This window comes from Equus przewalskii, chromosome X (genome assembly GCF_037783145.1).
Source record: "Equus przewalskii isolate Varuska chromosome X, EquPr2, whole genome shotgun sequence".
Lineage (NCBI taxonomy): Eukaryota > Metazoa > Chordata > Mammalia > Perissodactyla > Equidae > Equus > Equus przewalskii.
In genome coordinates this window covers 104,097,918-104,122,879 of record NC_091863.1, presented here as the reverse complement: position 1 = coordinate 104,122,879, position 24,962 = coordinate 104,097,918, and the positions used below count along the sequence as shown (strand labels likewise).

Here is a 24,962-nt window from a genome sequence, read left to right as displayed (position 1 = left end):
TAGGTGAATTGTTATAGAACTGATCAAAGACTCTCGGGAGGTTTGGCCCAACTTGAGGGTCAGGGGAATACAGCCTGCAGAAGGACAGTTCACACTGGATCAGTCCTGGAAACTAGTCACCAATGTTTCCAATCCTCCTCCCTGTTCTAGTGACAGTACACGTGGTGGCGGGAGTGATTAACCACTTGAAGCAGAACAGTCCAGTGCTGTGGGTCTTATGTTCCATGCCTATTAAAAGTCACTGTTATCTACTCCTTGATTTCTTTTAGTAAGAGTCTGACGCGGAGAGAGGTGAAAGCTTCCTGAAAGGAGTTGAGAAACAACTGTATGGTCAATGATTACCTTATAACAGAAGACAGTTATGAAGAAAATAAAGATGGAAACACAAAAATCAAACGTAGGTAGGAAGAAGAGTTTGGCCAAGTACTCATCCAGCTTGCTAAGCTTTTGCTGAAAAGGATACGGATTGTCTCGGGAATGCTGGTATCCAGACAATCAATGATCTGCTGTAACTCCTCCTGCATTCCAGGGGTTTGGAACAGGTCCTCCTACCGAAGAGGTCACAATGAATGGAACAAGGCAAAATAATCAGCCCTAAAACTCTGAAGACCACCCAGGAATCAGGAGAGCAGCAGGAGAGCAGCAGGAAGCAAAGGGAAGGGTGGTATGCATAGGGATTCATGATTAGGAAAGGAGGCGCGACAATGGCACCTTTTCCCTTTATCATCTCTATAATCCGTGTGAAATTTTATTTCAAACCAGAAAATTACCTTCAAAGGTTTTAGCCTATACCTGATATGGCAGGGGAGACTAGATGGCTAGATCAGGAGACCAGGTATCCCCACTTCTAGCCTCTTGACAAGTAGAAGGCAGAGTCCAAACAGTAGAAGTGCATTCAAATATGGATACTATGGAATGCTAGGGCAGGAGTAAATGGTATGTCCACACTAAACCTTGCTTTCAAGTTCTATTACTCTTCAGTAGATAAGAAAACATTATCCTTCAGCTTGGTCCCAAGAAATTTCTCTTTTCTGGGAGAATGGGTGGGGGGTGGCCAATATTTTAGATAGGGTTTAAAAGAAAAATGAGGACCAAATTAAAGAAACGGGCTTGAAGTTTGCTTTGGACTTTAAAATCTGCACTGCCTGCATGACAGCTAAAGCAGGCATTACAGCCTCAGCCCCAGCTCCGCCAGTATGCTTATGCTGCCGTCTTAGGTAAATCACTTAGCTGGCATGCCTCAGCTCTCAAGTCTGTAAACAGGGATACCTCCATCTGCCCAGGCGATCTGACAGTGCTGTTCTGGAGGGAGCTTGGGGAAGTTAAAAGCACTATACTGACACGAGGCATTATCATTTCCCACTGGACTCACACACCTTCCAAAGTTGCAGGGCAGGCCCTCTCTCACTTACCTGGTGACAGGCGTATTTGAATAAGTGATCTACCAGAAGCCAGATCTCCTTGGGGACTTTAAGGGGTCTCTCACTGGCACCTTCATCCAAGGGAACCATCTGAAGAAGGGATTTCTCCTAAGAGGTGAAAAGGGATGAGAATCAAAGGGATCTTAATAAGAACGTGTGTGTGTAACTTAATCTTCTTCAAATCCTGCTAATGTGGAGTACAATTTGATCTTCATCTCTTATGATTTTTCCTATTTTTCTCACTGGGGACAGCCCTGGTCAGAGGGCACTCAATACTGATTCCCACAGTTAAAGGATCTCCTTTTCTAGATGTTTCACTTAACTGTTAAGCATTCTGCTTGGGTTTATGATGTTTATCACATGGATTCACTGGCTGTTGTAAATCCTTTCAAGGGTGACACTGAGAACCAGTGGCCCAGCAGTACAGTCAGGGTAGAGTCCACACACCACTGGAAACTTGTGGACCATTAAATTACAACTGTTAATATAGGACTTTGAGAGAGCAGCATCTACTTCAGTTTTTGTTGACTTTAACCTATTCTTTTTTCAGGTCTCACCACAAATACAGTTCTCATTGTTGATTTAAATGAGGTTCTCTGATCCTCAGGAATTAAAGATAATTCTCCAGATTAAACCTACATACATGAGTATTTCAAACCTGATAGAAGATCTAATCTTAAGGCACTAAACTTATAAGCGTTAAGATCCAAAAATAATAAACTGAATACAGCACACCAAAAGCCAGATATACTACAAAAATGTCGAGTCTGAGTCCAGAAGTTATTCTTTATATTAGTAGCTCAGCAAAGATTTCTCAGGGCTTTGATTCCTTTCACCTATCTTTCTATTTTCTGTTAGAGTCTCCTGAAAGAATCTAAGAGAAAAATCCAGAAGTGATGTAAATTAGATCAATAACTAAATCTGAACTTGAAAATGGCTGGAGAATAAACTCAATTATCTTATGTTTATATAGTCAACTATAAACTAAATTATAAAGATGTCTGAAATAGGTTAAAAGGCATCTGAAGGCAGCCTTCAGAAAAATCCTAGTGGAGAAAACGGTGACCAATTTTTTGCATCTTCTCCCCTCCTCCACCTCCAGCTAAAGGTCATATATTATCTATGTTCAACTTTAGGAAATTCTGTTAATTCCATCCACAACCCCCAGCCATGTCACTTTAAGGGATGGAAAAGAAGCATTTCACTCCTTCCAGAGACTGTACACTACAGCGGAGCTCAGTGCTCTTCTTCACATCACCTTCCTTAAGCACCGGCGACCTTTTAAAGCCGCTGCACCTTTCTAAGGGAATGAGGAAGACAAGGGAGCATGACAGTTGGTTACCATTTAAAATCTATTTTCTTCACATTCATTTTGCTTCCTTCCTTTCTTTCCCTGGGATCCCAGCACTTGATATCCATGTTCCCTATAGCTGGCAGAAATTCTATCAGTGGCTCATCCACTAACTTCTTTCCGGTTGCAAGTATTAAATCCAGGCATACACATGATTTCTGAGGTAAAACACTGTCCATAATGCACTCTGCTCATTTTCTGGACCACATGCAACACATGTACAGATTCCTTAGCAGATGCCTCCAAACTTACCATACATAAATTAGTCAGCACTGATTCATGTACTTTTTAAAAAATCTGACATCCAGTTGGCACTTTTCCTGCACTAAGGCATTAAGGCAATACAAAGCACTGTCCAAGATGAAAAGGCAGAACATGGCCTGTTATTAACAGGAAAGGGCTGGGAAGCAGAGTCGTCTCAATCCTTAGTGGTTTAAAAAGGTTAATAAAATGTCAGTAGGTTATATACACCATCGACTATCCACTTTCAAATTCATGTGTGATAATATGAAATGTCATACTTATGTCTCTGAAGTCTAGAGAAAGATCATGCACAAGAAACAATAGTTTTTAAAACGCCCACAAATTATCCTGAACTCTAATTTTCAAAGGGAAACCAGGCCCACTTTGTCTTCTTTCAACGAGACACATTCGGTGCCTGATAAGCCTACACTTTGTAACCTTAGTGCTAAAAACTAAAGCACAAAAACAATACAGTGTCCCCAGCATTGAAACATTAAACTCTGTCAGATGGTGAGGGCACGTTAGATCCTGAGTGGAAGTGCTTTAAGAACGCTTCTCAAGCCCGCGCTTCTCTACTTGACAGTCCTGTGTGGGGCCAGGCACTCTCCAGCTCGAAGGCGGAGAGGCGGCAACGCACTGCAGGAGTGCTTCCCTAGGCTCCTCCACTAGGCATTCGGCAGACCTGGGTTCCAGTCCCCTCCACCCCACACCCCTGGTGTCAGGAGCAGTATGACTTTAGCGAGTGTTTCAACCTTCCTGAGCCTTGGTTGTCTCGTCGATTAGAATGGAGAAAACACCTTATCCTGTCTGAAGGCAGAGAGCTGGACGGATGATCCCTTATGATCTTGTTCAGCTCTATGGTTCTCTTCTATGCTCTATTTCTTGACCATATCTATGGATTCCTTCAGTAACTAATCACTATTATCACCAACCCCGAATCACTCTCACTGCAACAAAAATCCACTTCTGGTTTTACTGTCACTGGAAAAGGAGGGCAGTTAAGCGGTACCCTCCTCTACCTCCTGAGCTTTCAGATACATCAAGACAGCTCTTCAGTTACTTCTCATTTCAAAAGTCTGAGCCTGGAATCCTGAGCACTAGTGCTTTTATCTGCAGAGTCTCAATGACTTGACCAGTACAGTAAATATCTTTCCTGTACTTCAGACACACTTTAAGACAGCTGGCAGGACTTTCAGGGATTCTCATGGAGTTAGAGGTCTCTGATACGGGAAAGCCTAAGGGACAAATTCCAGGGACCACAGTTAAGTGTTAATCAAGCACAGGGAAACTCACAACCACCAATGGATTGCATTACCTTTTCTAGGAAGCTGTCTTCTTCCTGAGAGCAGAGCAGGAAAAGAAGGTCATTGACAGATAGAAAATGATTAGAATTAATTTACAGAATTAGAAACAGATCAGTATTATTAGAACTCATTAGCTTACTGGATACATATGCTTTAAACAGCTTTAAATTCTTCAAATAAATCATGATTATTGAAAAAGGAACACATTCTCATATGCAAAGTTCTCTATTATGCATATCAAATTTTGTGCAGTTTATTGAGACTATCACTCAAGAAATATGCATGTGCAGTCCTTTTGCTTTTGTTTTCTTTGGCAGCTGCCAGCTGACCCAGCCAAATGCCCGCTGCTGTCTTCTTTCCACATGCTACTTGGAGGCAGGCCCTGCTGTTGCACTGTGTGGCTTCTCACCTCACCCTAATGTCACGTCAATGGAAGAATTTGGTTGTAAGCCCGACAGTGGCCATTCAGAAGGAGATGGTAAGCTTCTCTCCCCTCCACTGCCATTCCTCTCACTCTAGGTAGCCTCCTAAGCGGTATCCCACACTCCTCTACCCAAAGGTCCCTAGAGTCCCCAAATTTGGAGGTCCTTCTGAAATGTAAATTAATGTCATTTCAGACTTTGGGGACGAGAAGATCCCCTGGCATCCCCTGTTGTGTTTTCCTATAGGGTATAAGAGAAATAAGAGAAGCAGAGAAGAAAGTACTTTTTTTTCAGTTTCTCCATAACAGTATTATTGAGAAATAATTGACATACATCACTGTATAAGTTTCAGGTGTACAGCATGATGGTTTGATATACATATGCGGTGAAATGATAAGAAGGTACCTTTTTAATCATCTCTGTCTTTTGTGCTATTATTATAATCCAAGAACAACAATAACTACAGCCACCACTTAGAGAGCATCTGCCATGTAGTGGGAACCGTGCAAAGTGCTCATATACAATGTCATTTAGTCTGCAGACATGTGCAAAGTAGATACTATTCCCATTTTACAAATGAGGAGACTGAGGCTCTGAGAGGTTAAATTATTTACCCAGGGTCATGCTATTAGGTAGTAAGGGGCCGAATCAGGATTAGAACTCACATGTGACTGACTCCATAGTCATTACGATTATGCTTCCTTAGACAACTCAAAAAGGACAATGTGACTGCTTCCTGGACAGAGAGGCAGGGGAAAGCTGTGAGAATGTACCACTCAAGAACAAGCTAAAGACAGTGAGAAACTCCAGTCACAAGGCAGCATGGTTAGTGGAGAGAGCACAGGCATTGGTGTTACACAGTTCTGGGTACAAATCTTCGCTCTGCCTGTTATTAATTCTGTACAGGCCTCAGGCAAGTTACTAAACTTTATAAAGCCTCAGTTTCTTCATCTCTAAAACAGGGAGACTACTATTTACCTCATAGGGACAGGGAAGCACCCTAAAACCCAGGGGTGGTGGGGAAGTGGTGGTGCAGTATGCCAGCAGAAGGTCCGGTCTCTCAAAGCTCCTTGCACCTCCCCAGAAACTCCCAACTGGAATCCTCCCAACCCTGCCATGGGCCCCCAAGAACGTGAGTATAAATCACACAGCTGAGGTCTGATAGGAAAAGGCAAAAGCTCGATCTTCCTGTCCGAGACATGCTGGGGGCTGAGGGAGGGAGGGAGGATGTGTTCCCCGACATTCCAAGTGGGAAAGCTGAAAGCATTTCCCCCAAACAACTGTTCTATCTGGTGGCTAGGTTTTTTAGTATTATTAGGTACATTATGAATTAAACATGCTTTTGTGGTTTTACCTAAACTTTTAAATACCACATATAAAATGAAATAAAAATAACCAGAGTAATAGTGCTTTATAAAGTATACAATATTTATAGTATTGTAATTATAATACTTTTTAATGTGAAAGTTAATTCAGAGTACCAAACATGTAATTTAACACAATTTTGGAGCACAACTTTTTCTAAAATTTAAGACTACTTATTAACAAATAGAGAATCTGCCTGTCTGACAGACTTCTCTATTTTCCCTCCCATGAATACACGCCACATGACACGATGAGTAAAACTAGGCAGAGTTTTTATATACTAACCTGTCAAACTAGGCCCTCAAAGAAGTTTTCTTCGAGCAGTGACCTCTACCAGTGCAAGGAATGGTACTAAGTGCCTTTAGGGGGTGGGGATGATGAGAAATGAGACTACACGGAGGAGAAAGACATGGCCCCTGGCTCGGGTTTGCAACTGAGTTGGGGTAAGGAGTCCCACAATTTATGGCCTGATATTGTTATAATTCACAAACACGAGTTCTCAATAAATGGTTAAAACAACAAACAAAATAGGGGTTCAAAGGAAGGAAAGATGACTTTCAGTTGGGGCTCTGAGAGGGATTTTTCACAATGGGGATGAGACCTAACTAGCCCTTAAAAGGTTCACGGGGTTTTAAAGGGTAGAGATAGGGAGGGGACTTACAAGTGGAAGGGGAAGAAATAAACAAAGGTGCAGGAAGGTAAATCACAAGGTGAGATTAGGAGAAAAGTTAGTCATCTGGTTTGTGGGGAGCATGGGGGTATGTTGACAAAATAGCGGGAAATAAATCTGAAAAAGGTATGTTGAAGTCAGACTTTGGGGGACCTTGAATGACAGGGAAAACGATCTGGATTGCATTCAGCAGGCATGGGGGAGCCACTGAACTACCTTTAAGCAAGGAAGTGATAGGCCTCAAAGCTATACTACAGAAAGATTAGTCTGACAGACCTGAAGAGGAAAAATGGAAGGGTAGGGAGATAGAGGCAAAAGGCATCATTAAAAGGCTATCAAGGTAGGTCAAGGAGAGGGTAGACTCTTTAATGATGTGGAAATAATATTTTTTAAAAAATGAATTGATACAAGAGAAAACTCTGAAAGAAGACTCAAAAGGACTTTGATTAGCTGTTGGTGGAGGGGCAGCAGGCTTACATTGAGAGTTTACTTCTCTGGCTACATACGGCATAAAGTAGATGTAAATTACATTTATATGAACACTTGGCTCAAATCTGAAAACAGAAACACAACTTAGTCCTCACTAATAAACAACATACTCCTAAGGTAGTCCTAAGGTTGCTGCTAGTCACTTAGTTCAACTGACCTACCCACTCTCTGCAAAAGGCTATGCATTGATCACATTAAAAAAAGGCACCCAGTTCACGAATCCCCAAGTGGGGAAACACTGACACACTACAAATGCATTGCAACTCACGCTTCACCCCAAAATTCACCCTTAGAGGAACTTTCTCAGTAGTAAACGCAGCTAAAATAATGTAAAGGGTCATTTAGAAGGAGACTCAAATTTAGAAATAAAAAGCAGAAAACTGAACAGATTCTGAATTTCTAGAAAAGATTAGTTCATGTGAAATGCAAAGAGAAGAAACACAAACCATACATCTCACAGGAGAAGAAATGGGTGGTCAGATCAGGAAGACAAAGTAAATACCCAGCAGAGCGAGCACTGGGGATGAATTAATCACCAAGCGGTTATTCTCATTTTTTCAAATTTTTGATAATGCTTCTCCTAATAGACATGTCCCCAAGCAAATACAGTTTGTCCACTCATCCCTCAACTTTTTTCATCTCTGTATTTACAAGCCAAACTTTAACCAAATCTGGCGAGTTCAAGCCTGGTCTCCTCTCCATTAGTCTAGTCTACAAGCAACACCACAATGTTCCTCCAAATGTGTCAATTTACAACCTCATACTACTCATCAAAGCCTTCTGATGGTTCTAGATGCCCTCCGGCATAAATTCATCTGTTGACTTTGAGACTCTCTATCCCCTGCCCTAAGCAGCTTCACACACTTTTATCCTTAATCTTTCCTCTTCAAAGGGAAATCTTATAATCTTTCATACATGGTCTTTTTGCTTTCACCTTCTAACCTTTATTCACGATGCCCCTTATGCCTGGAAGAGCCTGCTCACCCAATATATTAACATAAGTTTCTTAAATACTCGGACTTGACTCAAAATACTTCTTTGGTGAACCCCAAGTCACTTTTCTAGTTCACTTTGTTATGTGCCGAACTCATTTCTAGTCATGTTAATGTTACGTGCATCAACTATTCATTAAAGCCAAAATAGACTGATTCCGAGAAACTGATTTTCACAGAGATAAGCTGGTCAATCAATAAGCTTTTATGGCATGTAAAGGCTTGAGTAAACAGCACAGGAAAGGAATCTATTGTTAAGACAAATTACAAGCTCCATAACTCTCATGGACTTTCTAAATGACTTTCCAAAATATTGACTTAGCAAACACACTGGACATTAGCCAGTAAAGGTAGTTAATGTTTAGATCATCTCTAACCAAACTCCCTATTAACCTTGATTTAGAATTTAGCTGTATGGGCAGGAAGACTGAAAAGGACTTAGGCCAGTCACTTCATTCCGCATTTGCTGGAAAGAAGATATGGCACAAGAATCTTTCTGAAACAGTAAATGGAGAGTCAATGCAGGCACTGAACTCATTTCTGGTTTCTCCAAAATTTTAGAGTAAATAATACATAAGAAAGCAACAGGTACCATTATTAATAGCATAGTCTCATGGGATTTGAAATATCATCTTGGGTCTTGGAACAAACATGAACAAACCTAAGAAAGCATTTCAGAACCTCAAAATCAAGTCAAAGCAGAGTGGGAAGGTACTGCGAATGGGGTACAGACAATCTTAGATTTCTCCTTCACTGCCCCACACTAATATGGCTAATTTCCTCAACAATGAGATACAGGAACTTACTAAGACTGAAATGCAAAAGGCTGTGAAAAGAATCAGAATCCTAAATCCTACAAAATAAAAGCTTTAAAAGGATAAATGATGACCACACACATACAAGTTAATAAGAACTCAGCAATTTTGTAATTAAAAAATGATCAAGGTTCTATTTCTTCAAACCTTGAAACCTTTGTATACAAAAAGAAGCAAAGGGGCTTCCTACAGAGCCACTGACTCCACTAAAGATTTTTGCTACTTCATATTCATGGTCAAACATGGTTGAATTACCTGACAATATTTTAAACAAAATAAAAAAATTTTTTATGCTAGTTGAGCCTCCTTCCAGTCCCTTTAATTAACACAGGACAATTACAGTAAAAGGTATTATAATGTCTTTGCCAACTCTGACCAAAAATAAAGCAAGGTTCCAGGTTATAGGAAATAAGGTTGGAGGAGGGAGTATGAAAGGATAAGATTAAAAAATTACTGAGAGAAAACAATCAGACAGATTCAGGAAATGGTGGATCTTTGACTGGACAACTGTCCTGGACTCTCACAAAGTCAATGTCATTAAAGAGAAAAAGGGGATAACTGTTTGACTCTAAAAGAGACTGCAGAGACCTCACTAAATGTACTGCATGAATCCAGATCAGATTTTCACTGTAAAAAAAGCTATAAAAGAAATCCTGGGGATAACTAGAGAAATCTGAATATGGACTGGCTACTTTTCTTTGGTGTAATAATGATATTGTGCTTATATATACAGAAGCTGTCCTCCTTCTTAAGAGAAGCAGGCTGAAGTGTTCACTGGTAAAGTGACATATCACCGTTTAATCTCAAAATGGTACAGCAAAAAATGCATATGTCTATATACGTATGTAAGGAATGTGGGTGTTCACTGTACTGTTCTGTCAATTTTTCTGCACATTTGCCATTTTCATAATAAAAAGTTGGGACAAAGACAGCTGGGAAATGGTGTTTGGGATGGAGGGAAGTGGGTAGTAAAGAAAGGGAAACAACTTCATTTAGAGTATATTCTAAAAGGTAAAATACTAAATTTGAAAGACAGGAATATGATGGTAGAAGAAAAAACAAGAATCATGACAAATAAGAGAATGTCAGGATATGAACTTCTGAAGAAAATGGTTCCCTCTCAGAGGTAATACACTGTCATGAAGGCTTTAGGGAAACAAGCATAATTCCAAGAAAGAATGCTGAGGCTGGACTCAGAGTGTTTTAATCTGCCATCTGAGTCATAGCTAAAACAATTCCATGGCAACAGAACAGATCACACTCAGACAAGCCAGCAGCCTGCCTGCTGGTCTAGCCCTCCCCGCTAGATGATACAATCACTGTTCCAGCAGGCGGAAAGGATCAACGTGAATACTAATGGTAATGATAACGGATGGCTGTCATGTCACTTAATTTTCTTTGGTAAAAGACCAAGAATACCCTTTTATAGCCCAAAGAAGTCTGCACATAAAGCCAACAATATTTTCATTTAGAAGAAAAGTTCTTAATAGGACGAACTTGTTACTAAATCAATTTATGTTACTGAAGATAATAAATATTTCCTCCATAAGGACACTGATATTATAGCTTGAGGTCAGCAAAGGGAAATCCTACTCTTTTCCTTTGTTTAGTGAGTCACAGCAAACATATGCCAACCTTCAGTGCACACTGTAATCATTTGGGATGCTGATAAAATGCAGCTTCCTAGGCCCCACACCCTGAGATTCTGATTCTGTTACCAGAGGTGAGCGGGGGGAGGGACCTGTGCTTGTGTAAGGGCCCTCGGGGGTTCTGAGGCAGGTTCACTTATAGGTATCTGAGCTGCAACAAGCAGCCAAGTTCGACTTGGATTAGATATGATAACAGAGTGAGGAGTACTAGACTGGGAGTCAGAAAACCTGGGCAACAGATTTGATACTAACTTATCCCACTTTGGGCAAGTTATTGTCTCTGTGCCTTAATTTTCTCATATGTTTAATGAGGAGAATACTGCCTCCCCCACTTACTGTATCTCACATACATGCTAATTTATACCAAAGGGACATGAAAGTGTGAAGAGCATAACAAATAAGTATTATATCTTTGAGAAGACAGCCTTTAATCTAATTACGTGAACTTTAGTATTATCTATTATATTCCTGACAAAAGTCAATTACAGACTACCCTCTCCTCTTTCCTTTTAGGTTAATCTAACGAAAGTAGTGCTAGAGTAAAGTGACGTTCTTATTCTTATTTATCATTTGACAGCCCCCCACCCCCGCCCCCTGCCAAAAGAGAAAGCACAGAGAAAATGAGGACATCACTTAAGTATTGTGAAAATTATACCTAAAGGAGGTTCATGTCTTAGGATGTTTCTTACCAAGTCTATGAGTTTGGTAACAGGAACTTCTCGGATTGGTCTTTTCATTCGGCACAAAGCCTCTAAGGATGTCCCGAAACAACTTGGGAGGTAATTTCCACTGATGGTCAAGAAGTAATCTTTGCCTCGATCCAGGTGAAGGACAAGAATATCTTCAATCTTATCTTCCCCTGAGTTCAGGATGGTCACAGAGTCTTTGCTGACATACACATCAAGAGAAATGTCCACTGTCTCATCTGAAACATAAGAGATGACACATGGTAACAGAAACTTCCAGCGGACAAGCAAAAAGGGGATGAGAACCAATGAAGAAGCGTCCTCTAAAAAATCAAGTGATGAAGAAAAGATTGGACACACAGAAGAAGTATCTCCAAAATAATGACAGTAAAGGTAAGACACATATGGTTAGAAAACAGGAAGTTAAACAAAGGGAGAGGATGAGAGTCATAAGGAGATGGTACATTGCAAGCAGAGACAATGGTAAAGGGAAAACTCACTTGGCTCCAAGTAGCCCTCAAAAGGTTCAGCCCGAAGCCATGGCTTGCAGTACTGGCTGTCATTAAGTTTAGGGATGAAAGAAAAATGGCAGGGAACCTGTCCATTGTTGCTGATCTGGAACTTCTCCTTTTGTAGTTGCCGAAACTTCACATTCTCAAACACAAACTGGGGAATAACAGACAGACACAAACATGCATCACTAGTAGGGGAAGTCAGTGGATTATTCCACAGAGAATATGAATAAAAAATAAGGTAATTATTAACCAAGTGTGTAACTGCTGTATGCATTCACTAACCGAACCAGCAGTAACACCATCCTCTCTTGAGTATTATTACACTCATACCGACAGAGGAGGAGTTAGGCAGCTCTTGCTACTTCCTTAGGCTTCTCTGATTGTTCCTGGGATCCTAAGAGGATACCCAACCTTGGGTCAGGACATTCATCCCGTGACCAAATCCTGGTGCCTGAGATATGAATTAACCAGGAACTCTGAAATATTAAATTAGAGCGGCTAACATCTGAGGGCTTACTTTGTGCCAGGCATTGTTTTAAGAGCTTTGAATGTATTAACTCATGTAATTCTTGCAACCACTCCTTTATCTAGAAAAGGAAACTGTGGCTGAGAGGGTAAGACACTCATCTGTGGTCATACAACTACTAAATGGCAGTGCCAGGAGACTTCAGCATAGATGGTCTTCACCACTTTGCCGTGTTGCCTTCTCTAAGTAACATGTTTTGGCCTGTGCTAACCACAACGGGCAGTAGAAGGGCGGCTGTGTATTTTTGCTCACCTCTCTCCTACTGAGTTCTAAGGAAGGAAGGAAGTCATTTTCCATTCTGTCCATGATGCGTACAATATCTTCAAACACTTTCCGATACCTCCGTTCATCCACAACCTTCACCTGAAAGAAAAAGAACCCTCTTTTCAGTCTGACGTGCTCTTAGCTCATCTTCCTTTGAGATTACCTAACAATTTAAAACTGGTCATTACAGCAATCACTTAAAATAAACTGTGGTGCAAATATCATCCTCAAACACTTTCTGATATCTTGCTCCGTGCACAACTTTTACCTGAAAGAAAAGAGATCCTTATTTCAGTCTTATGTGCTCTCAACTTATATATCTCTAAGTCTAACAATTTTTAAAAGGTCACTAAAACAAACATAAATTAAACTAAGCATTATAGAATCACACACTTTAAGGTAAAGGTAAGGTTAATTGGTTAACTTCCTGAAAAAGTTAAACCTCTGTGCTAAGAAGCTTGGCAATAATAAATATTTGGGAAGAATATTTTCTCGTTCCATTGTTAAGTTATTTGGAGGTGGAGAAAATGTGACAATTGTGGTAAAAATGATTTCCTGCACTGCACAAAATGAGTGTCAAAACACACCTATTACTGTTTCTAACAATGATCAGAAAGTGTTGAAACAGCAGAAAAAGTGATTAAAGCATTTAACACTATTAGCTGCCATGCACAACGCTCAGATTATATGATAAAGCTATGTTAGTAAATGGAACCTACAGCCATTTTAGAAAATGGCCGACCCAAAATGCCCTAGATTAGAGCAGAAGCGTGACAACAGAGAGACAAATCATCTTGACTAATAATCAAAAATCTCCCACCTGACACAGCACTTTCAGCTTCCTGATATAGCTGTGTTCTGTTAAAACTTCACACAAATTGATGCCCAAAATGAACAGATTTAACAGCGTTTTAACTTATTGAGATCCCAGTTTCTTTTTAGAATAGAAAATTTCACAAATTCGATGTCAAAAAAAAAGATTGAGGTATACAGTAGAGGTTGTAAAGCAAATGTGGATAATAAGAACATCAAAACTGAGCCAAATATCTCAAAGACTGGGGAGGTTTTTACATATCTGAACCATAGTGCTTAGAGAACTGAGGAGCAAGAAATCACTAGTGTCACCAGGGTTCATACCATAGTGTTAGGTTAAGAGGAATTTTATACTTTAATACTTTTACAAAATTGTGCAACTTCTTATTTCAAAAAGTATTTTATATATGTCATTGTATTTTCACAACAACCTGTGAAGCTACCAGAGCAAGGATTCTTTTTCTTCTGATAGTTGAGAATATCGAGATACAAAAAGATCCACTAAGTTGCTTCCTGCCACAGTTAATATCAGAGGTGATATCTGGACCTCTAGGGTAAGACCCTTTCTAAAATACCACGTAAGCAACAGGACCAAGTCGGGTAAGGTCTTAAAAATGCAGATGCCTTGGCCTACTAATCATAACTCCAGGGATGGGGCCCATGCATTTGCATTTTTTAAAGTTCTCTAGGCAATTCTTATATCCACCAAAGTCTGAGAACCAATGCAACAGATGCCATTACCAAGTGCAGGTGTTGGAACCCTACCTCAGCTAGCCCACAGCAAGTCTTCAGAAGCTAAGTGGCCACTAAGCACTTGGTTCCTTTGTTAACAGTCGTTGATGCGAAGGGTGGTAAAAATAATAATAATAATGTGGTTTTTAAAGCCTCTAATCATAGTATACCCAAGAGTCCAAAATATGGGGTGGTTACTCAATAAAATAAAAGCTTTCCTCACTGGGATATCACAGCCCTTAATGGCACATCAAGGATAATGAAGGGGAAAAACACCATAGAATGTCACCACCTGATACATCCATTTTAGAAAAGGAAATTATTGACAAAATTAGGAATTAAGAAAAAAGTACAATGAGCTATAACTTTATGTAATAACATGGATAGCTCTCCAAGACACACCACTGAATTGAAAAAAGAGCAAACTACAGACCAACACATATAGTATGAGACCATTTATGATATATACATACCAACAAACAGAATACTATATTGTGTACAGGTAAACAGAAAAGCATATGCAAAGGTCTAGAACTATGCCATCCAATATAATAGCCAGTAGCCACACATGGACATTTAAATTACTTCAAATTAAATAAAACTGAAAATTCAGTTTCCTCTGTTGCACTAGCCACACTTCAAGTGATCAGCAGCTGCCTGAGGCTAGTAGGTACTGTATTGGACAGGACAGATCTAGAACATTCCCATCGTCACAGACTTCTTAGACAGTGCTTGTCTAGAAAGATATAAATTCCTAAGGATAGTTGGCCTAGCTGGGGAGCGGGGCTTTAGGCGAAGGTGGGAGTAGAGAATAGAACAGGGATCGAAGAACTTCAGCCTGATCTGTAAATTTTGCTTAATTTTTTTTTTATTTTTAAAGAGAAAGTACTTTTGAATTCCTACGTAATTTTAAAAGTATTAAAAACTAGAAAAGTAGATCTTTGTTGAAGATACACAAAAATACACAGGAAGCATGGGAAATTTTTAAATCTCTTCCTGGGAGCTCTGGATTAATATATATGGAGCATTACAAATATTTCAAGGTTCTGAAAAGAAATACAAACAAAAAAGCCAAACGTAGCTGATTAAACCAAAAAGGTTAGAGTTTGTGGAAAGACATCCTTTTAAAAATGGATTAAGAGAACTCAAACGAAGAAAACAGGGCAGCCCACAAGTACACAACTAGAAATTAGGTGGGCTAAAAGTAGTATGTGAGAGTATATCTAGTCAGTAAGTTCTTTGGAACTATAGAGGCATTGTGGGGTAGTGGAAAGAGCATTTATAGGCCTGGGAGTTAAAGAGACTTAAGATTTGTATCTCAGCTCTCCTTCTAGCTGAATGCTCATAAAGAAGTTATTTAGGGGGCTGACCCGGTGGCGCAGCAGTTAAGTTGGCACGTTTTGCGTCTCAGCTGCCTGGGGTTCACCAGTTCGGATCCCAGGTGCGGACATGGCACCACTTGGCAAAAGCCATGCTGTGGTAGGTGTCCCACATATAAAGGAGAGGAAGATGGGCACGGATGTTAGCTCAGGGCCAGTCTTCCTCAGCAAAAAGAGGAGGATTGGCAGTAGTTAGCTCAGGGCTAATCTTCCTCAAAAAAAAAAAAAGAAAAAAAAGTTTAAGAAGTTATTTAAACTAGTTAGTTCTCCATTTGCTCATCTGTTAAATGAGAAATATTTAATTCTAAGCATTGTTGTGAGGAGTAAATCAGATGTGTATAAATTTCCCAGCAGAGTTTCTGGCACATACTAGCTACTATCTGAGGAGTACTTACTATTATTATTTTAAAATATCAAGATGGACAAAAGTCAAGTCATGAGTGCCTCGATGAAATTTAGATGCTATTCTCAGACCAAGAACTAGTTTTGTACACAAAGGAAAAGGCCCAAAGTCATTCCTCTTTAAGACAGGAGTAAGATAAGACATGTTGGTGATAATCTATCTCAGAAGCCCCTAAAAATTGATATATACATAGAGGAAAGAAATCTACCCTACTGCGCTCTTCCCATGTCTTACCTCATTAATCTTTGTAACTGGGTACCATTGTTATCCCCATTTTATAGAGGAGGAAAGTGAGGCACAGGGAGTTTATATAAATTTTCCACGGTCACACAGAAAGTAGTTGAGCTGGGATGCAAATCTAAGCAGTCTAGTTATAAAGTCCATCCTATCAAGCACTGCACTATATAGATTCTGACAGATTATGTGACCACAGGTCTGGAAAATCTACAAGAAATTATCTAAATGTACTAGCTGTAATAAATTAAATCAATGAGATCCCAAAATATAACCTGCACACTAATAACACACTGCTAGAACACACAATGTGAAAAGAAAACTTTACTTACAACAGAGACAAAAAGTTAAATAATTGGCCACTACTCCAGCCCAGGACGCAGTAAAGTTAAAGAAAAATTGAAAACCTGTGCTCCTGGATAGGAAGACTTCACTATAGCAGGGCTGACAATATGCCTCTTAAGGTAATACACAGATTTGATTCTATCCTGACCAGTCAGTGCCTTTGCTCCTGCTGTTCCCACCCCTCCATCTGGAACCTCTCTCCCGTTCTTTCCCTCCTTACTATCTATCTGATGAGAAGCTACTCATCCTTTAAAACCTAGCTTCTAACTCTTCTTTATGTATAACGACTTTAAGAGGCTAAGGTTACTACCCAGCCGTTAGGCAGCATGAGAAACATCTGTGTCACTAAATGGCCTGGAGCAGGAAGAGCCATATGGACAGCATTTAGGAGGGTCAAGGGCACTAACTTCTCAATGCTGCAAAAGATTATTTAGTTATGGAAACATTTATGGCTCACTGAATTTCTGATCTGTTCTGAGCCTAAATAATGCTCTAAGAATAGATACTTAACACACAAATAAATGAACAAACAAACAAGTGTTTACCCCAATATTGAAGAGGGCGCTAACAGGCTTGTGGTCACTGGTTTTCAGTTCCATGTGACTCCGGTAATGAAGCTGATTAACATTTGTTCCTCTCCAAAGAATTCGGTCACACCAGGCTGGAACCCGACATTTCCCACTGCAAATAAAGAAAGGAATTATAAAGAGAACATACCACACAAGAACGTAATACCTACCACACTGGTTCAGACCTGGGTTAGGCCCTCTTGTTACATGCTTCTTCTCTAACGACTCCAACTATTATCTTCCCTGCTGTATTTGCAAGCTCTGTGAAGGGACTGTGCCTGTTTGCCACTGAATTCCCAGCCCCTAGCACAGTATCTGGTGCAAATTAGGTGCTCAATGAATAGTTTAGCCAATGAATAAATAGACAGCGCTCCTAAGATTAGGATTACATTTTCAACAACATTCTCCCAGGGAGATAATATAACAGCACCTTCTCAAAATATCCTCAGGTCAGGATTATATTCAGAACCCTTCCCCTTCCTTTGCTTATGAACTGCAATGACACTTCACAACAGATAGACAACTAATAAAATCTAAAATTCCCATCTTATATTTCTATACTGGGCTTAGTCTCTGGAGATAATAGTAGAGATTTCTCCTTTAAACCTGGACTTTTATGGACGAGTCTAGCTTCTTCTAATAGGGATGAACTAACATCTAAGTATGCAAGTCTGAACATATAACAGCCCATGGAATACCAAGGGTAGAGAAAATGCCTATTCATCATTCTATTAAAATAAGCAACACCTTGTACACCTGATCCAGAAGGTGACACAAATAAGTTCTTATCAGTAGCACTTCAGTTGGCTCTCAAGTCAGGTGAGTGGAAGAAACAAGGCAAAGTGTACCAGATCTGCCAGTGTCACTTTTCACTTGCTGACCAGCTCCCTCAGAGCACAGAGATACGGACGCCTCCCCATGCGACCCTAGTGCTCTCTGAGCCTAAAGAAGCTGAATATGCCCAGGGATTCTTTCTTTTTCAGGCTTCTGGGTTCAGCCAGCTAGGAAACCATGGCAAACCAAGAAATAAATAGTAGGTAGAAGACAAACAGTTACCGGGAATGTACTGACAGGGGCGCTTTACTGGGGGATATTAGGAAATTAGAGGGCCTCCTAGACAGTGGTTCCCAGCTTTCTCTGGCAGCTGCAGAGGTTGGGCCCAGGCATCGGTATTTTCAAAAGTCCCCCAAGCGATTCTAACGTGTACTCAGGATTGAGAACCACTGTGCTAGAAGAACCTTTCACGGCTCTCTGTTTTCAGCTTTGGGTGTCCTGAGTTAAACAGCTGAGAAACAGTTTGGGAAAAAACAGAACAGGGCAATAGGTAAGGAAAAGGAAATATGGGTGAGATCAGGAAGGCAAAAATCTACACAAGTCTGCTGAGGTTACAGAAGTGAGGCACTGCAGGCAGCCCTCAAAACATCAACAGTCCTGACACAGAAGTCAACTTTCTTAGATGAGCTCACTTTTGAGTACACATGAATTAAATACTCTTCCATAATAGCACTGAGCCATTAGGATTTTATATCTGCTTCTGGCCTGACCTAAAAAATTCCTAGCCCTTCACCAATACAGAGAAATTGAAATAAGATCAGGCCTTAACCTATTCCATGAGGAGGTTCTTGTTACTTTACCTGGAATCCCATCGGTCTGTTTTAGAGTCATACTTGTAAGTGGGGGTAAATTTGATTTCCCCTTCAATGAAGTCGGCAAAAGCTTTTTTCTGTGTGCGCTGAATATTTAGCTAGAGATAGGAAGAAGCATTACATAAGCAGGGTAATGCCATCTTAATATAAGTGATAATGACGTTGATTAGCCATTTCTAAGCAGCTAGTTCCACAGCCTTTGCAACTGTCAGAGTACATAATAAAATTCCTGTACCTTAAAAATTAAATCTTGCCATTCCCATAGCATCTAAACTCACCCACAGACAGGATGCTTAGTATGAGTACATCATTAATTTTTTATTGCCAATAGAGGTCGGGTAAAATGGAAGAATAAAATCTGAATAATCATAAGTTCCCTGAAGTTAGACAGGAACCATCTAGTAAAACTCTAATTTTTTAAAAAAGCAGACAAATGTTGAATGGATAACTCCAAAAGCCAAATTCAATGAATCATTACAGATCGTTTTGAAAGTTATCCTCACTCTAATGTTTTACCAGAATTACATAAGACTCAGAATTTATTCCAACTGTACCCCCTTTGGAGGCAAGATAGAGGAAGAAATGCAAAGAAATTAGCCAGCCAATCTCAATGTGAAGGACGGCACAGCCAAGAAAGGCTCACTACAAAGACCATTCTACTGCAAAATACCTGAATTTTGACTATGTCTGAAGATCAAAAAGGTTCACATAAGGATTTAAAGACATTCAAGCCATGTGCCAGGTTTGGAGGCAAATTTATGGAAAACTAGGTTCCTGAATATTAAGTTTTACATAAATGTTACTGAACCAATGCTTTTCCAACAGGTTTTAACATCTATAAACCAGCTAGCCCCAACTTCTCAATCATTTACCACCAGATCCCAGTCTGTGCTATTTATCCCAGACAAACTTCTCTTCTGTGTTTCCCAACCCCTCACAGGGCCTCCCTCTTTTACCTCCAAGCTGTTGCTGAGCCTGCCAAGTAATCATAGAGCAGCTTTCCCTGTTTCCTCTGCCAAACCACATCAACATAGCTGAAGGCCCACTTCCTCCAGGAAGTGTTCTCCAATTAACCCCACCCATTCTCCAACTCATTTATATAAATCTCTGAAATCTCTTCTCGATAAAGACTTAATGAATAAATGTTGTATTTACTTTTATCACTAACATTATCTCCCCTCCTCCCATCTAAGCACTTAATAAAAACACTACAAACCTTGCGTGTATTCACTGCATCACTAGTCACACTGTTTTCCCAAGACTATGAGACCTTTCCATCTATTCCTAGAAGTAAGACACACCTCCCACTCATCCATCTCATAAACCTAACAATTTTATCTGCCATCTAGGAAAATATCTACAAAATGAAAATTTACTTACCTGGTCAAATTTCAAGAGTCTCTGAAGGTCATTCTTGTTAATAAGACTCTTCACTTCATTGGCATCAGGCATGCAAAGTCTATAGTTCAAATCTCCCAACCAGATGACAACACTGAGGATCAGGAAGCACATGAACAAAAGTAGCAATAATTAGCAGAAAAAATCAATCAGAGAAGAATGGAGAGAAGAAATATGGGTAATGATTGATAAGGATTCATTTATCACTATCTGACAAGGGGTAACTATCCTTTGGGGCCAAGTACTATCAACACCTGAGAGAGACCAGGGATTACAAAATAGGTGGGAGGAAAGGCACTTCATTCATGAAGAACAAAGACAGGCAAACACAGTATAGGTATGGGATTCAGAAGCCAAGGAGTTAACTGCCGGAGAGAAGCATGTAGTTTATTTGCTGGACTAGCTTCAAAATTTTGCCTGGCTGCTTGCCAGGTCTCTAGGGGAAGAGAATCTGAGCGTTTTCTGCCTCTCTGAGCCCTGATGTTCTGCAGGCTCTCCACTAAGGTCTGCGTGGTCTGAATGACAGCTCTCCCAGGCAGGGCTCACCAGCAAAAGTAGGTCCACGGCTCTGGGCTATAGCCAATCTGTCTAGCCCTGCCCCAGATCTGCAGTCCAAGTCCCAGGCAGGAAGGAGACTGGCATGCCACAGGATCCTCAGGCACCCAATGATAGCACCAGGCCCCTAGGTGTGCTGAGAGCCCCACAGGGGAGACTCTGAAATTACCACACCAAAATGGATTCTCCTGTGAGCTATCTCAAGTTGCACATGGATCTCTTTACTAATCTTAAATGCAATGTGCAATTTCTGGAGTCCTAGAGAAATGAATTTAAGGAATTTCAGGGCAACTTTATGACCATTAACGTCAAGGCCTTGACTTTACTACAGTGAAACAGAATTCCACATGATCCTAATTGCTGAGACCATATGGAAACAGGCCAATATCACTACCCTTCCCTATTCTTTCCTCCATTACCCTACTCTCTACTGATTCTAATACCCTTAAATTATGTTTTATTTTCCTACTAATTCCCATTTCAAACCACTTATTCCAAATCACATCACCCTCTCAGAATTTTAATTACCAGTATTAATTTCTTTACAACTAATCATTTTCTACCACCCAATCCATCCCTCAACTGATTTCCATTTCTATCCTTAACTCCCATCCTTCACTAACCTTTCTTGCATATTATGCTACTGATCCATTAGTGTCTTTAAATCTCCACCACCCCTATTCTTAATGAGTCACAGCTATTAAAAAGAATAATGTAGATATACACATACATACTGGCTTAGAAAGAGTTCCACAATAAATAGAATAATATAGTCCTATATAACGAGTATGTGTGCGCTTGTATGTGCATGGAGAAAAGTCTAGAACAGCACTATTCAAAAGAAATACAATTCACATCACAGACGTAATTTTAAATTTTCTAGTAGCTGCATTTAAAAAGTAAAAGAAACAAGTGAAAATAACTTTAACAATAAATTTCATTTAACTTATATACAAATTATCATGTCAACATGTAATCAATATTAAAAAATTGAGATATTTTATAATTTTCCCTACTAAGTCTCTGAAATCCAGGTATATAGTTTATGCTTATAGCACATCTCAATTTGGACTAGCTACTTTCAAGTGTCCAACGGCCACTTTTGGCTACTGGCCATCACATTGGACAGCCCAGTTCTAGAAGAATACACACCAAACTGTTAACTGGTGGTTTCCTTTGGAGACAGGGGCTGGCTGGGGAGAGTAGAGGATAAGAAATGAGAGATTTTTACTTTTAATTTTATCTTTTATCAGAATTACAATGAACATTTCTATTTTATAATAAAAACTGACTCTAAGTGACAGACCCCGGCCAGTATTACTCTTAGATGCTCACTAATAGAACTAACCTTTCCTCCGATAGCAAATCGGATTTCTCTGCCTCAATCAATCTGCTATTCCTCAAAAATTCTCTCTTCTTTGTGACCCCAGCACCTACATGATAATCCCTCACTCCTCACAGTTGTACAATCTCTCATCACGTTTAGTCTCTTCTCATCCCCACGATTCAAAGGCTAAAGGAGACTTGACCACTCACTCATGTTTCATGATGTTCAGCTGCGGGAGAGTCTGATTTGGGACCACAAAACTCATTCTTGCACAGATGTCCTTATAATCTTGATTCCTTCTCTCAAAGTCCTCCACATGGGCAGCCAGGTGGGAATTGACAATGCAAAAGGTAGTGTTGTGAAATACAAATCTCACAGCTACCCCACCTTTGTTTCCCTGTGAGCAAGAGTAATTACTCATAGTTAGTACAAAGACACAACTAGCAGTTGAACTTCACATGCACACAAATAATAATCAAGCTCATTTCCAAAGTAACTCACCATTTTCCCCATGATTCCAGTTCCAACTGTTTCTGTAGCAATATCGCGGATATATCGCCACTGATCCTTTCTGGCAAATATCAGGAGCATCATCCCAACAAGGCGGACTAGTTGAACCTATGAGTTCCAGGGAGTTAGAAAAGGTTCTTGCTACTACTCTTTGTCACATATCTAACTTCCCACAACTGATTTCCCACCGAGGAGACACAACAATGCCAAAATCTGAATCCAAATCTTCTAATTTCCCAGTGGACTCCATAAAGTGGAAACAAAATTTCTCTGGGGAATCTCTAATTTGGCTCTGACCAGTAAGAGTTAAGTCTTCAGGGACAACGAGTACACTCAGCTCTAGATCCATTATTTTAATCAGTTTTTAGCCTACCAGGAGTAGGCAGCATTAAAAACCCAATTAATAAATATGAAACCTGTATCCCAACTTGTTCCTTTTGCCTCTCCTTCCTGGTTTCTGGTTTCCAATTTCCTAAGAAATTAAAATTTATAAGACAGCAATCCTTTTTACTTTGATTATTTTAAGTCTGTGAACTAGAGCTAGAAATATGTCTGAAAAACGTATTAGTCAGAGACCTATATGAAAGGAATAACATCTTCAGGAGTTTTATTACCTACATCAACTGTTAGAAGATGTGGACAAAAACTACTCAGACAGATGACTCCTTTTAAAGGGCTTAGCAGCCCTGTAATTCAAATAACTCCTGTGGTAGCCTCTACCACGTGCCTTCTAAAGACCAACAAATTGGCCCACCTTGCCAAAGTCAACTTTACTCCTGACTTACAACCAAGTTTAGAACTCATTTAAATTCCACGACACCTATTATTGCTCTGATTCTAAAGCATACCCTACGCACCCACATGCTTCAAATTGCTTTTCTGTTTGAACATCCAGTTCTGACCATGTCAGTGAACAATTTTAATCTTAAACTCTTACTGTACAAATCAGTTACTTTATATGTAATTATTTTGAGCTAATTATTGTTATGAGAATAATAAAATTCTTTTTTTCTCCTAAAAGCTACCTGAGCAATGAAAACAGAGGATCAGAAAGCTTAGGGAAATTTTTTTCTAGGAAATAGGTATAAAGGATTAGTTTGCCATATTTCAATATTACACATGGGGAAGAATTCAACTAAACTGTTCTTTTGGAATAAGTTATAGATAACAGAATAACTTCTAGCAAGTTCTTTTTAGTTGTATACCAAAAAAAGATAATTAACAGCAGCTTACTTTCTTATACTTGGCTTTGAAATGCAAAGCCCTCTCCACAGCCATGGACCACTCTTGTTCCTTCACAGATTCAAAGTAGAAAAAGGCTTCTGTGCTCAAGTCCAGTTCTTGGAATCTGAGAAAACGAGAGGATGTGAGATCTATCCATATCCCATAATTATCTCTGACTACCTCTTGTCCCATTCTCTGAGACATTAGGTGAAAAAAGGAAAGGGAGAGAGAGAAATTTTACAGAACTGCTCTGCTGACCCAGGTGATCAGTACGGACAAGCAGCTTTGTTTTCGAAGACTCTCCACAAGTATATGCACAGGCTATGCAAAACATAAACCAAACACCTCCAAGAGGGATAACAGTGGAGCTTTTCTTATATATAGGAACAGTCACTGTTAGAATTGACCTCAAGCCTCAGTTTCTAAGAACAAAGTTTTCTATGGGTTTCGAGAGGACTAGATGCTTCCTTACACCATTTTAGGTAGCATTCCTTTCTCGTCTCACAAATTTGACCTACAAGTTAACTCTCACATACAGTCTACAGTAGGTTTTTATCAAATAGTTAAAAAAAAAGAGGGCAAAATGTCACATAAACTAACACCAAACATAGAGCCAAAAGGAAAGTGCAGACGTGTTCTTTACCCAATGCAGTAGATATCAGGAGGGCTCGGATCACAGTTCAGCCAAGGTTCTAACCCACTATCTGGAGACTGGCCATTCACGTTCCAAGTTCCAATAAAAAATCTAATACACAATACGAAACAATAATTTGAAAACGAAGGTCAAGTATGAACCAATGGAAATTCTCTCATCACTTCTATACAGGTGTATGTTCAAAATAAGCCAACATAAATTCTCAAAATGTTTTTGCCACACACATAAGAAAAATCTCTTGCACATAGAACACAAAGGCAGTGGGCTTATTCTCTCTAAATTTTACATTAGGTGAACCTACACAAAGGAATCAAGTCTCTATTTAGAAAACACAAAGTGAATTGCTCTACCACATTTCCTTTCAGTTAAACTCCATCCAAACTCATCCTTGAAGGGAAAGCCTGTGGATGCGAAAGAGGTAAGCACGTCTAACATGGATAAGTGCTCTGTAAGGAGCTGT

General features: G+C 39.8%; 1 protein-coding gene across 7 annotated transcripts in view; it reads right to left on the bottom strand.

Moving 5' to 3' along the window:
* The window catches only part of OCRL (OCRL inositol polyphosphate-5-phosphatase), a 55,305-nt gene that overhangs the window by 3,850 nt on the left and 26,493 nt on the right, over positions 1 to 24,962 (bottom strand). For 4 of the 7 annotated variants that reach the window (XM_070606241.1, XM_070606239.1, XM_070606238.1 and 1 more), the window contains 12 exons: positions 24,491 to 24,592; positions 23,857 to 23,971; positions 22,615 to 22,731; positions 22,323 to 22,510; positions 20,214 to 20,325; positions 18,822 to 18,931; positions 17,164 to 17,299; positions 12,701 to 12,811; positions 11,908 to 12,073; positions 11,411 to 11,646; positions 1,413 to 1,529; positions 464 to 548 (listed from right to left, as the gene is read on the bottom strand). In XM_070606241.1, coding sequence (XP_070462342.1) covers positions 464 to 548; positions 1,413 to 1,529; positions 11,411 to 11,646; positions 11,908 to 12,073; positions 12,701 to 12,811; positions 17,164 to 17,299; positions 18,822 to 18,931; positions 20,214 to 20,325; positions 22,323 to 22,510; positions 22,615 to 22,731; positions 23,857 to 23,971; positions 24,491 to 24,592 — 1,595 coding nt within the window. Of the gene's footprint in view, positions 1 to 463; positions 549 to 1,412; positions 1,530 to 4,330; positions 4,355 to 11,410; positions 11,647 to 11,907; positions 12,074 to 12,700; positions 12,812 to 17,163; positions 17,300 to 18,821; positions 18,932 to 20,213; positions 20,326 to 22,322; positions 22,511 to 22,614; positions 22,732 to 23,856; positions 23,972 to 24,490; positions 24,593 to 24,962 lie in introns of all 7 variants that reach the window. The other 3 variants (XM_070606240.1, XM_070606237.1, XM_070606236.1) reach the window with 1 other exon arrangement.